Here is a 13603-nt window from a genome sequence, read left to right on the forward strand (position 1 = left end):
ATACTACTGTATATCAACGGTTGCATAATTGCATACCAAAAAAGAAAAGCGTCTCATTTTTATAGCATAAAACAATGAATGTACAGCATGTGCAGATTAGTTATCACTGTAATATCCGTCACCTCACAGCTATAGTTGCATAGGATATGCTTCCTCCCTGACGGTGATCTATTACTTGGCCTACTCTCACTTCAAGTCAAGTCAAGTCAAGTCAAGTCAAGTAGATTTGACTTGACTTGACTTGACTCTAATAGCCATTAAAGCCCTGGTCACAACTCGCCGTGCGTGCTTTTAGTCCGTAGGTTTTTGGCGGACGCCACGGCATTCACGTTTTTTTTTTTCTGAAAACGTGGGGAGGGAGTGGCTAGAGCAGGGAGGAAGTACGTCAACGCACGACACTCGCACCGTTGCGCAGGGTGTAAGTACGTGGCCCGCACGCCACGCCTGACCGTGAGGGGTTACGTGCATCGTACGTTGTGCACGTGGTAAGTGAGTTATACGTGTTTACAACGTACAATCTCCGTGCAATTGCCACGTTATCTTGCGGAGACTGTAATTACACGTGCTGCCCACGTACGGTATCCCTACTCTCTCGCATGTTGTAAGTGCGTGCAAGTGCGATGATTTCTCCCACGTCAGATGTTGGAGGTAGGCCTGTAGGTCCACCTTCCGAGATTCTTCTGATGTATGATCATATGTCTTCTCCATACGTGTACATGGCAGTTTAACCTTCTGTGTACCATATTTATTTCATGTCCACAGGTTTATATGTGAAATGTGTGAATATATGACTCACTGACAGAGAAAGGGTTAATACATCTGGGCCTTATTTCATAAAAAGTTGATATGATAGAAACTCTTGCTGGAATGGCAATTGTCATAGTAACGACAAGAATCCAGCTTCCTGACTGGCATCCTAACTTATTTTATGAAATGGGGCCCAGGTACACGTATAAATATATCATCGCGTATACAATGACATTGTAAAACATTTTGGTTTAGATAGCCTAACACATTGGCACTGGACATGAGCTGAGAATATACGTTTGTTATTTCAGATGCATATGTTTTCTCTGAGTCTGAAGGTGTCACGTTTGTAATCTAAATAAGGTAATACTGTCATACTAATTTCTTCCTTGCTTAATTTCAAAATATACACAATCTCAATTTCAGCTTTAAAACTGAAATTGTACTGACTTTGTCACTGCTCTACAAAAACAATGATGACCAATGCATTTTAACCAAGCTTGTGCAACTCTTGAATGTAACATTTTTTCAGAACTCCAAAAACCTGGTCACTTCATGCACTGACCACTCAGAGATCAAGATTTCTCTACTTCAAGCAGTTTTTGACTGTCTCTTATGTTCTGCAAAATATAATATATATATAACACATATATATATATATTTTTTCTCTCTTTTTTTTCTAATAACCACAATCATTACTCATCGCCTGCCAGGCAGAAAGGTCCTATAGCATGACATTTTTGTTTGTGATGACAATTCGATAGAGTTTTGAAAGCTCTTTCATGTAACATAACAATCATTTTTCTGTGTATACGATTTTTTTTTTTCGAGGCAAAAAGGGCATTTATGCCCCCTAGGTGAAGTAGAACAGTACGAATACCTAATTGCCAACATCTTGGAGACGAAAATATCAATGACGCTCGTCCGTCGGCTGGGCTTGCAGAAATCAGTGCGCACAACTTGCGTTGTAAGTGCGGAGCAAGTGCTTATTCGGTACGATCTGCGTGCTCTGTTGAAGAGTTGAACTCATGAAGTGCCGAATAAGCACGGACTATGCACTTATTACGTGCTTAACACGCAAGTGCTACGTGCGCCATCCGTCGAGCAAGTGACGGTAGGAAGACGCACGATGTCAGTGCGTTGTACGCAAGTTTACTGTAGAGGGCACGTACGTTGCCTGTACTTAGGGTGAATCCGTAGCCCAAACGCAGCGAAAGTTCCTCGTGACATAAAAGTGCTACGGCGTGTCTGCGTGCTTCAAAATCCGTACTGAGGCGGTACTTACTACGTACGAATCCCCAAGTTTTCTCCACGTTTTTGCAAGTAGACAGCACGCACTTGCAAGTACGGCGAATTGTGACCACGGCTTTAGTCTCAACCCACATGGTGTAATCCTGTTTCATCTACAACCAGTTTGTCTCATGATAATTTCGTCCAGTTGCCACTTAAGCCGTGGTCACAACTCGCCGTACTTGCAAGTGCGTGCTGTCTACTTGCAAAAACGTGGGCAAAATTTGGGGATCCGTACGTAGTAAGTACCGCCTCAGTACGGATTTTGGAGCACGCAGACACGCCGTAGCACTTTTAGGACACGAGGAACTTTCTCTGCGTTCGGGCTACGGATTCACCCTAAGTGCAGGCGACGTACGTGCCCTCTACAGCGAACGTGCGTACAACGCGCTGACTCCGTGCGTCTTTTAAGATTTTCCCACCGTCACTTGCTCGACGGACGGCGCACGTAGCAGGTACGTGTTGAGCACGTAATAAGTGCGCAGCCCGTGCTTATTCGACACTTCCCTGAGTTCAACTGTTCAATAGAGCACGCAGACCGTACCGAACTTGCCGAATAAGCACCTGCTCCGCACTTAAAACGCAAGTTGTGCGCAGTGATTTCTGCAATGTACACGAGCCGAGCCGAAAGACGAGTATCATCATTTCGTCTCCAAGATGTCCTGATGTTGGCAATTATATATTCATACTGTTCTGTTTCATCTACCGGGGAGAAATGCCCTGAAAGGATTATGGAACCGAAAAAATCGCATACACAGAAAAATAATTGTTATATATCACTAGAAAGGCTTTCAAAACTCTTTCGAATTGTGTCACACACCAAAATGTCATGTTATAGGACCCTTCTGCCTGGTAGGCGATGAGTAATGACCATGGTTATCAAAAAAGAATTATATATATATATATATATATATATATATATATATATAATTCCATATATATAATATATATACACTTGTATCATATTTTGCGGCACATTAAAGACACAGTCAAAAACTGCTTGAAGAAGCAAAGCATATAGAAATCTTAAGCCCTGCATGAGTGGTCAGTACATGAAGTGACCAGGTTTTTGGAGTTTTGAAAAATTGTTACATTCAAGACCTGCACAAGCGTGGTTAAAAGGCACTGACCATCATTGTGTATGCAGAACAGTATAAAGTCAGTACCATTCTCTGAAATTGAGAATGTGTATATTTTGAAATTAAGCAAGGAAGATATATCTATGACAGTATTACCTTATATAGGGCCTTAATTGCAAACGTGACACCTTAAGACTCAGATACTGCAAAACCGTAGGCCTACATTCATTGTTCTAGTAATATGCTGATAAATCTAGCTCAAAATGCCTCCATGGCTGAAATGCCATCACCTCTGAAACTGGGTATAAAGATGGCAGACTTCATAACAGCAAATCATATGCATCTCACCTCCAGCGCCAATGTGTTAGGATGTTTCAACCAAAATAATGTTATACAATGTCATTGTTTACCTGATATTGACAGTAGTCTATTAGCCTACATCAGGTATACAATGCCTTTTTGTACGTGATGTTACCTATGTCCTATACCTGATATATAGCCTATTAACCCTTTCTCTGTCATTGAGTCAAATATGCACATATTTCATTTAGTTCATTTATTTCAATCTCATTTTCTTTCAACAAAATATAAATTCCTATAGACATTAAATGAATATGACACACAGAAGGATAAACTACCATTTACACGTATGGAGAAGACGTATGATTATACAGCTGAAGAAACTCGGAAGGTGGTCCTATCATTAGGCCTACCCCTAGCATCTGACGGGGAAAAAATCATCGCACTTGCACGCACTTACAACATGCGACAGAGTAGGGATACCGTGCGTGAGCAGTACGTGTAATTACAGCCTCCGCAAGAGAACGTGGCAATCGCACGCAGATTGTAAGTTGTAAGCACGTACAACTCACTTACCACGTGCACAACGTACGATGCACGTAACCCCACATGGCCAGGCGTGGCGTGCGGGCCACGTACTTACATCCTGCGCAATCGTGCGAGTGTCGTGCGTTGACGTACTTCCCCCCTGCGCTAGTCACTTCCTCCCCCCCCCTCCCCCCCCCCCCCCCGTTTTTAGAAAAAACGTAAATGCTGTGGCCTCCGCCAAGAACGTACGGACTAAACGCATGCACGGCGAGTTGTGACCAGGGCTTTAGCCTCATTACCAGGTGATCTACTTCCAGATGGGCTTTGCCCACATCGTCTAATGCCCACAGTATATCAGACAAAATGGGAAAAAGTCCATAGAGACAAAACTGCTTTAGACCATCTGGCTATAAGACGAAACGATAAGTAGCCGAGCTGGGCATTAGACCAAGTGAGAAGTAGACTAAACGGGCATTACACGAAAGTAAAAGTAGACCAAATGAGTTCAGCCGTACGTGGTATTAGACGAAATTGGAAGTGGATCATCTGATATGACCAAGTGGCAATAAATCATGGAAGGCAACTTAGTTGTATATCAATCTCTGACATTATTCAGTCTGTACACATCAGACTGTCGAAACTAACTTGATACATCGTGTACATTCTAAAGTGTTTCAAAACCTGCAACAATCAATCATTGTCTACTGCTTTAGACTACTCTTAGCAATCAATATTCACCCGGACTTAGCATCTATCCTTTGCAATTGTCACCCTCCCCTAATTGGCTAATTTATTTTTTCCAGGTGTTTAAAGGGTTGGTACATTAAGTTTTGGTTGAAACCTAACCTCAAAATTTTACCTTTTTTCGGTGAGATAATGAGAAAGCTGTTATGATATATAAAGGAGCATGTAATTCCAAGAGGGATTCAATGTTTACTTGTTAGAAATTGGTTTTGAAATGGCGGAGATATCCAAAACAGAGGAATCCTAATAAAAGGTAGGACTCACCTTTTATAAGGATCGCTTTTGAGTGTTTTTTTTTTAATGTCTCAGGCATTCCAAAACTGATGCCATCTAATAAACTTTGAATTCCTATTAGGAATGTATGGTCTGTATTATCTAATATGTGGTTTCTTGGTATCTCACAAAAACATTAAAAGCCCAATCTTTATCACAAATACTTTAACATCCCTTTTAAGTGCAGCACCGGGGTTATACGCTTTATAGCTGGAGCATGTGGGTTACGTGCAGGTACGCATCGACAATAAAAATTATATGAGAAGTATTATTTATATCATTTTACGACTGTACATCGGAAGATCACGCTTGCATTCGACTAAGGTCGTTCCCCACTGACGGATTATTTGTCGCTAGATTGCCACCAAAGCTATTGCCGATGGTTTCTCTGAGCTCGTTTGTAGACTTCCATGTAGACTGACGCAGGTAAGATAAACTTTCTTTGCATTTAGGAGCTTACCTCATCAGGGCGTCGTTAAAAAGAGAGAAAATGTCCTGCTGAAAACAACACAGTGGCCCACAATGTGAAACACAGTGCGAAACACAGCGTGAACACATCGTGAACACAGTGTGAAATCTCTTTAAACTGTTAAAATCGGGCGTATTAACAGTGTGAACAGAACATTGATACTTTTATGTGAATGCCCTGTGAAAAAAAACAGACCACAGTGTGAAAACCTCTATACACTGTTGAATTCGAGCGTTTCACGTGTGAGCAGCCTATAGGGAAGGGACACAGTGTTCTTTCCCTATAGGGAATTCCCTCGACACACGCCTCGTTATAAGAACGTTTATGCACTCATTGTGAAGTCGGATTTTTGTAATGCTTACTCAAATTATAAACTGTAATTAAGGCTATAGCATTTGACCTTTGATTTCTTTGTCATAATCGATATTTCGCACGTCCATCACACGCCGTACCTAAAGAATGGATTTGAGAGTTAGGGCCCATGGCGGTGCTATGAGAGGTTTGGTCCGCAGCTCTCTGCTATATACCAAGACGGGGTCGAGTTTTAAAGCTACATTGTTTAGATCGACCAAGTTGATTTATGACAGAAAAGAAGTAAGAAAGTGCCCTTTAAACATTAAAACTCACATTACTTTAAATCAGAGGCTAAACTAGCAATGTGTGTTACCATGGCAATGCCCTTTCTACTGGAAAATGTGTTTTGTATAGTTGCCTGTTAAACTCAACACGTGTGCCAAATTTCATTTCAATGGCTTGAAAACCGGGATAGTTCGATTTTCAAGTATATTATGCCTGATATGGGGGCTATATTTCATGTGTTGTACCTTTCTGCATCTGCTGAAAGTTGTGTCTTGCAAATCTTCACAACTCCAGATGCGTGCAAGTAGTTTGATTTGTACTCCTTTACTTGATTTTGAGGCTAAAATGTGTTCTTATCATAACGTACTTTATGCAGCTGCTGGAAACTGTATCATGCACAACTTAACTTTGTACCCAACAAGTTAGTGTACCACGTTTCACCCTTTGAAGCAGAGAAGTACGTACTTCGATCTGCAAATCTTTCACCGGACTTTGAGGATGTAATGCACTTTCTGCTGGTGTTGCAAACGTGTCTTGACCAACTTTACATTGAAGAGTTTACGATAATGCATGTACAGTATCATGCAAACATGGTACACACTTTTCACATGGGGTCAGTCTAAGGCAGGTCACAATGCTGTTCGTTGATTGGTCAGTTGAGGAAGGGGTTGTTATATTGGATGTAGCACGTTTTGGAAACAAACAAAAATGGATTAAACGCTTTCTAGAAAAATAAAATCATTTTGTTGTCTTTGATTTTTAATGTTTCTAAATTGAGATTAATGAAACTGGAAATGTTAGAAATGTGGACATAATGATGAAGCACAGATTGGATGTGTCAGTTTTGAAATCCAATAATACACTGTCTAACTCAAAGGTCTTTGTTTTGTGAATTACGAATTGGCAATGAGTGTTGATGATGAATAGACTGCCTGGGAAAACTGTACATTGCAGAACACCAAATAGCGGCAGTAAGCTACAAAATCAGACTCAAGGGGTGTGGGTACACTGCAAAGTCATCGTTGTTAGAATTTTAACACCATGGGTGTTAAATCTAACACCGATCAAGTGTAGATAGAGAACCACACCCACAGGTGCAGAAAGTGTGTTGTAATTGTGTTGAAAAGTGTTTTACTTGGCACTTCATGGCATTAATTTGACACTAGCTGGTGATATATTTTGACACTGCGTTGGTGTTAATTCAACAATGACATCGCATGGTGTTGATTTGATAGTGCTGGTGTTTATGGCAATGGTATAACACCCGTCCAGCTATGGTGTAAATGTATTCACACTTTTTTTTTCAAAAATCAAGTACGTTATCGGAAAATACTTGATCGTCTTGTCGAAGTTCAAAATCAAATAGAAGACTAGCAACTAAGAGACTATTAAAAACGATTTTATATCTTTAAATGATACCAGGAGGTGTTAATCTAGCACCATAATGAGCACCGGAAATTTAACACCAGCTCGGTGTTTCATATTTAACACCGGGATCTTTGCAGTGTATATTTCTGTCTCCTAAAAATATTTGAAAAGTACATCTCGCAGCTGAATCCTGTTGACTACACTATCTTAACTGTTTGTATTTAGATACGACCTTATTACTGATACGTCGATTTACATTGTTTGTTGACATCATAAGCTCTCATGATTGAATAAATGTCAATGTTTTGCATTGTTTGTTTGTTTTTTTTTTCTGGTACAGAGAACGGCGATAATGGCAGAAGACATGCATTACTCAGCCCAGACATATCTCGTCCTATTCACTCTAATAATACACAGCCTCGTATCGATGCCTACAATGCAGACGACTTCTAAACCAGTTGCATCTAGGAAATGTCTTTTTGAGCGAGACATTCACCTCGTGATGTGTCGAGCTATGGACCTGACTTCGGTGCCGAGGGATCTGCCCATTGACACTGAGATTCTCGATTTGAGCATGAACAAGATCACCGCCTTGTACAAAACATCGTTTTCACCCTACAAGCAATTAGAAGTTCTGATCATTCGGTCAAATGATATTTCTTTCATTGACAGTGGCACGTTCTTGAAGATGTCGTTTCTGCGAAGTCTCGATTTGTCGAATAACGGACGTCTACCGGTACTACGAGGGGACATGTTTGCCAAAGGTGCCCTAGCAAACATTCAGCTAAATCGTACTAACCTTGCTCATGTCTCGGATGATATCTTCAAGGCGATGATTGTACCAGCCACACTTGGTTTAAGAGACAACGCTTTGCGGAATATCAGCTGGACGGATTGCCACAACGTGGCATTTCACATCGTTTCACTTCCGGGAAATAATTTTACTGAACTGTCAGAACAATCTTTTGTCATGGACTGCAGAGTAGATCTTCTAGATCTTTCTTACAACCCGATACGCTTCGTTAGCCCAGCCACCATTTCCTCCCTCAGAGTCGAAGGCCTAGATATGAGTGGAATACTGCTACCAGAGAAAGAGCTTCAGCACCTATTCGAGGGTGTAAGGTCGTCGTCATCAATAACATACCTATACCTCAGAGAAATGGGCCTCACTTCCTTACGACCTGGACTATTCGATGCATTACAGGGAAAATACCTTCGTCAGCTAGACCTCGGTATCAATGAACTTAGACAACTTATTCCAAGAGGATTCGAAAATCTGACTGACGTATATAACCTGGCCCTTAATGCCAACTGGCTGGAAGCGATTGAACTTAGCCACTTTTCGGGTATGTCCTCGCTACGAGTGCTGTCCCTGGTAGGCAATAGAATTTCTTCTATAAATTTGGACAATCATGTGTGGAAGACAAATCTCACCACGCTTTACCTGGGACTGAACGCCTTTGCGCGAATAGGGACTCGCGCATTCAATGGTTTGAAGAATCTAGAGTTTTTAGATTTATCGAACAACAATCTGGACCCATTATCGCACGTGGTTCTCTCGGATCTGATCTCGTTGAATTATCTAAGTTTGACTAAGTGCTCTATCTCAGTTGCATTTCAACTGAATGTGCCTTCTCTGAGAGTATTAAACTTTTGGGGTGCAGAGGGAATTCCTCCAGACATGGTTGCCCCTGGAGCATTCAAAAACTACACACCTCTTCTGCAGGAAATAAGCTTTGAGAAAACTGGCATACATGTTTTTGACCTTTGGGATGACAAGAACAGTATGTCCTCTTTTGAAGGACTGCGTGATTTACGCGTATTGAACCTTGCTGGTACCAACATGTTTTATATGCCCACCGATTTCTTTCAAAATCTACCAACTTTGCAAGTGTTATACCTTAATGGATGCAACATACTGTCTTCGATACTTCCAGTGTTTAATGGGCTTTTCAGTCTACAGATTCTTAGTCTGGCAGGCAATGAGCTACGCTACATTCTCGGCGATATTTTCAAAGATACAATCCAATTGAGAGAACTATCATTAGCTTCCAATAATCTAAATTTCTTGAAAGCCGATCTGTTTCAACACCTTGTGAATCTAACCCGATTGAATCTCTCATTCAACAAGCTCGTCACGCTGCAATTCACAACATTCGAGCCTATACTGCATACTATTTTGGAACTTGAATTGGAATATAATCAGTGGGCATGCAACTGTTCCCTTAAATGGCTACCTAAGTGGGTAGCTCAGAGGTCTATCAAGCTTGAATATAGTCTCGCAACCAGGTGTTCTCACGAAGGTTCATTCAAATCTGCTGCAGGAAAGCTTTTGATTGAATTTGATCCAGTTAGAGAGTGTGGCCCACAGTATGTACTCTACTTTTCATTGGTAGCCAGCGCTACGTTTGTTACACTCGGTCTGATCGTGATATACTACAATCGCTGGAAAATCAGGTACGGGCTCTTTCTGTGCAAGATCCACTTCATTGGTTACCGGGAAATCATCCCACGGGAGCAAAGAGAAGATTTTAAATATGATATGTACATTGTCACACACGATGACGACGAGGAGTGGACGGATAGGATCTTCATACGTGGTATGGAAGAGAACCTGCCTGATTATGGCCGACTTGCCATCGGAGATGAGGCCCTTCGGCTTGGGATGTACTACCTGGATTCCGTCAACCTTCTTGTGGAAAACAGCTTCAAGGTGATCTTTCTCATCAGCGCCAAAGCTCTCAGGGACCACATGTTCCTTCTAAAATTCAGACTCGCCCTGGACCATGTTAATGAGGTGCAGACGGAAAAGATCGTGCTGGTGTTTCGGGAAGAAATACCGGACGCTGATCTGCCGTTCCTGATCCGTCTGTTCCTCAGTGATAATCGGGCGTACCTTATGTGGCCGCGAGATTTTGAGGGACAGCCTTACTTCTGGGAACAGCTTGCAAAATACATGATCTTTAACAGATACTGTAACCCTCTTGTTCCCCCGTAGTAAATGAACATGACAAGCTAGCATATGTTTGGTTCCCCAGATAGGACGTTATTTTATGTCTTGTTACTCACAATCATACAGAAAAGGCAACGACGTACTCTCGTACCAAGCAGTAGAGGAGACGTTTAACCACCTGTTACTTGTCGATTGCTTCTTGTTTGATTTCTAGTACTTTATAACGCTGTGGACAAGACGTTTTTACCCGAGTTGTCCCTCTCAACAAAAGTGTACAAAGGGGTTACACATGTCGATGCCATTGTAATGAAAATACGACTTTGTCCTGTGGAATAGTGATGATAATGTAGAAGCCCCCATTGGTAAAAATGACATTATCATTTTCAAATCTGTACTTACAGTTGACCCCCGCATTCTGACGAAAACTCCACTATCTACCACACGCGCAATCCAGCTATGTATACTATGACTAACCAATAAGAAGGAAAACGCACTGTTGTTACTGTTGAAATGCAATCCATGTACGCTACCTGCACCAGGACTAAGACGAGTTCTGTATGTTTAATGTGAACAGGTATACGAATGATTTAAGGGCAGGTGGTATTTGCTGGAGTATAGCCAACTGTGTAGGCCTAATGTACAGGGATATGTATAAGATATAGAATACACACGCAAACACACACACACATACTCTCACATCCACACACTATCAACTAATACTCGCATCATGTAAACGTCCTTAAGACGTTTAGGATATTTAAATCATTATATTCTTCATGTATGTATAATCTATTGTTGAATTATCATTCATACCTTATCTACCACTGTAGAACTTAATATTATACGTCCATATTCTGATTTGTTAGAATATCGTTTAGTGTACACCGCAGCTGTCTAATAGGCCGAAAAGTTGAAAACTTAAAAACTAATGCACCTTGTTCGATATATCGCTCTTTTATATCTTTTTTCCCTTATACAACTATATATGAAGAGTTTTATCGCGAATGGAGCTAAATCTATTCTTATCAAGTTGAGATATTTGTGGTAAAAGCTGCTAAAAACAAAGAAAATCATAAGAAAATTCAGGATATTTTTGGCATAATTTGTAGAATATCTCTTATTATTTTACAAGTAAGTTATCAATGAAAAAGTTTAATTTGCTCTATCTTATTATGGATTTACTTTTTCTTTTTTTCTTCAAATGGCGCTTAGTTCATTTTGCAATAAATGTGTTCATATTAAGTACATTATAATCTATTCATAACAATTTATCATATATACATTATATACATGTATATGTAAACTATATATATTATATATATATATATATATATATATATATATATATAAAACATATAGGTTATATTGGGTAACTATACAGGGTAACAATTAATTTACGCGTTTTCTTTAGGGTTTCGGACAATTCAGTAACAATTATTTGTATCTTCTTCAGGGTTTTGGCTATGCATTAGAATTACTACGGTATCTGAAAACCTTTGAGAAGACTACTTTTTGCCATAAAGGGTAAAAAAGAACGAATGACACAACATTACTGCAAAGACAGAGAAAAACTGATCCCTGTCTTCATTATTTTATTGGTCATGATTCTTGAGCATTGTACATTAAAAAGGGACCATCTTGATAATGTGCCTTTTTTTCCTTAAGTGCATAGCATCACAAAAATAAAGTCATCCTTTCGAAAGTGAATAGGAAAGTATTCACAAGTCCTACAAGACAGATCTTCAACTCTATTCTTGTTGATGACTGAGCGAAGATGCATAGTCGCAATTTCCAAAATCAATTATTTCATTTCAATTCCATCTATATTCCAACAAAGTATTACACATACACTGTATATTGATACCTATTAGTAACTACACCAAAATAATTGAAAATCATCACAATTTCGTCTTGATGTAGAGAGACAAAGAGAAGAGGGATAGAGAATAAAAATAATTGAAGAAGAGGGACGATTTAAGAGGGACGTGTGACTGAAGGAATAAGAGTGATCTTTTTTTCAAAATGACAATAAAATAAAAAGCCCAGTAAGAAATGGTTCAAAAGGTACACCGTCATAGCCACTGATACGTGCACACTCAACATATTTTACTCCGAAACGTCTGCCGCAGGGTACCAGATTATCACTTTCATTGTACTAGCCCAAAAGGGGAGGAAAAGGAGTCGCCATTCTTTAACATCCTTTCCATTTTCTGTCAATCTTGCCTTAATTCAGTTTACAATAACTTCAGCGTGTGAAATTGTGGTGCATGCCTCTTATTATGTGTTTGTATACTCTGCAAATAGACGACTTTCTTTGCAAAACTTTTTATGTTTGATAATCCTTTCTGGCCCCCTTTCTCCTTTTTGAGATGGGCAATGCGAGAAGGCAAGAAGCTGAAACATGCTTCTTAAGGAGTTTGTCAGTTTAGGCCTTGTTGTAGAGCTGAACATTATTGTAGACCTTCACCTCATCTCGGTCTGAAGATGATGTGTTACCATGGTAACAGATTGATGACGTCGGTGACCGAACCGTATAGCATCAGGATTTAAAAAACAAATGCCTGAATATAAAAAAGACCCAAGTCCATTAGACAGAGTTTTGAATGAAACAACCAAAGAAACAAATACAATCCTGTTGTTGTTTTCAGTTACGGATATGTTTTGTATACAAAGTGAAATGTTAAGCAGTCATTTGAACGATTATCTATATTTTCATTACTTCGCATGGGGTCTCCATAGTTGATGGCTAAATTTCGACCTAGACTGTTTTTATTTCCATGTATTCAATTGTATTATGCATTATTCGGAATTATCATTCACTCTTAAAACATCCGAGTCAGAACTGACCCGGAACTGGGTCCGTTGGGGTCACACACCGTTCCGGGTCAGAACTGACAAGGAATGGGGTCAGATATGACCCATTCAGAGTCATGAATTGGTCAGGGTGACCCCATTCGGGGTCTTCATAACCAAATTCCATGTCATTTTTTACCCGGAACGGTGTGTGACCCCAACGGACCCAGTTCCGGGTCAGTTCTGACTCGGATGTTTTAAGAGTGTTGGAAATGATCAAAGTCTCCTTTCGTAAAGCAGTTGACGTAACTAAATTTAGTTACCATGAATACCGGGAATGCAAAGTAAGGGAAACTTAAGTAGTTAGGCGATCAAAAATCCACCTCTCTTTCCTTCCTCGAGATATAGTGATTATCAAACATCACTTTATCATCATGTGATAATTCTAATAACGGTTTTGTATTAGAGGTACTAAATTTG

At 40.1% G+C, this 13603-nt stretch overlaps 1 protein-coding gene across 1 annotated transcript; it reads left to right on the plus strand.

Annotated features, from left to right (window-relative positions):
- Positions 1–7891: 7891 nt before the first annotated feature.
- Positions 7892–10375, plus strand: LOC139720132 (podocan-like). The gene is made up of 2 exons (XM_071631502.1): positions 7892–8723; positions 9774–10375. Exons 1-2 carry the CDS (start codon positions 7892–7894, stop codon positions 10373–10375), a joined length of 1434 nt encoding a protein of 477 aa, XP_071487603.1.
- The last annotated feature ends 3228 nt before the right edge of the window (positions 10376–13603 follow it).

Source organism: Diadema antillarum, unplaced genomic scaffold (genome assembly GCF_040938485.1).
Source record: "Diadema antillarum isolate AM-2024a unplaced genomic scaffold, OU_Dant_1.0 scf00000122, whole genome shotgun sequence".
NCBI classification, from domain to species: Eukaryota; Metazoa; Echinodermata; class Echinoidea; order Diadematoida; family Diadematidae; genus Diadema; species Diadema antillarum.

Bases quoted from the DNA above. Each gene is read 5' to 3' on its own strand.
- LOC139720132 (XM_071631502.1), top strand. From the start codon at position 7,892: ATGGACCTGACTTCGGTGCCGAGGGATCTGCCCATTGACACTGAGATT. The intron at 8,724-9,773 runs GTATGTCCTCGC...TTTCATTGGTAG, and splicing joins TGAACTTAGCCACTTTTCGG to CCAGCGCTACGTTTGTTACA.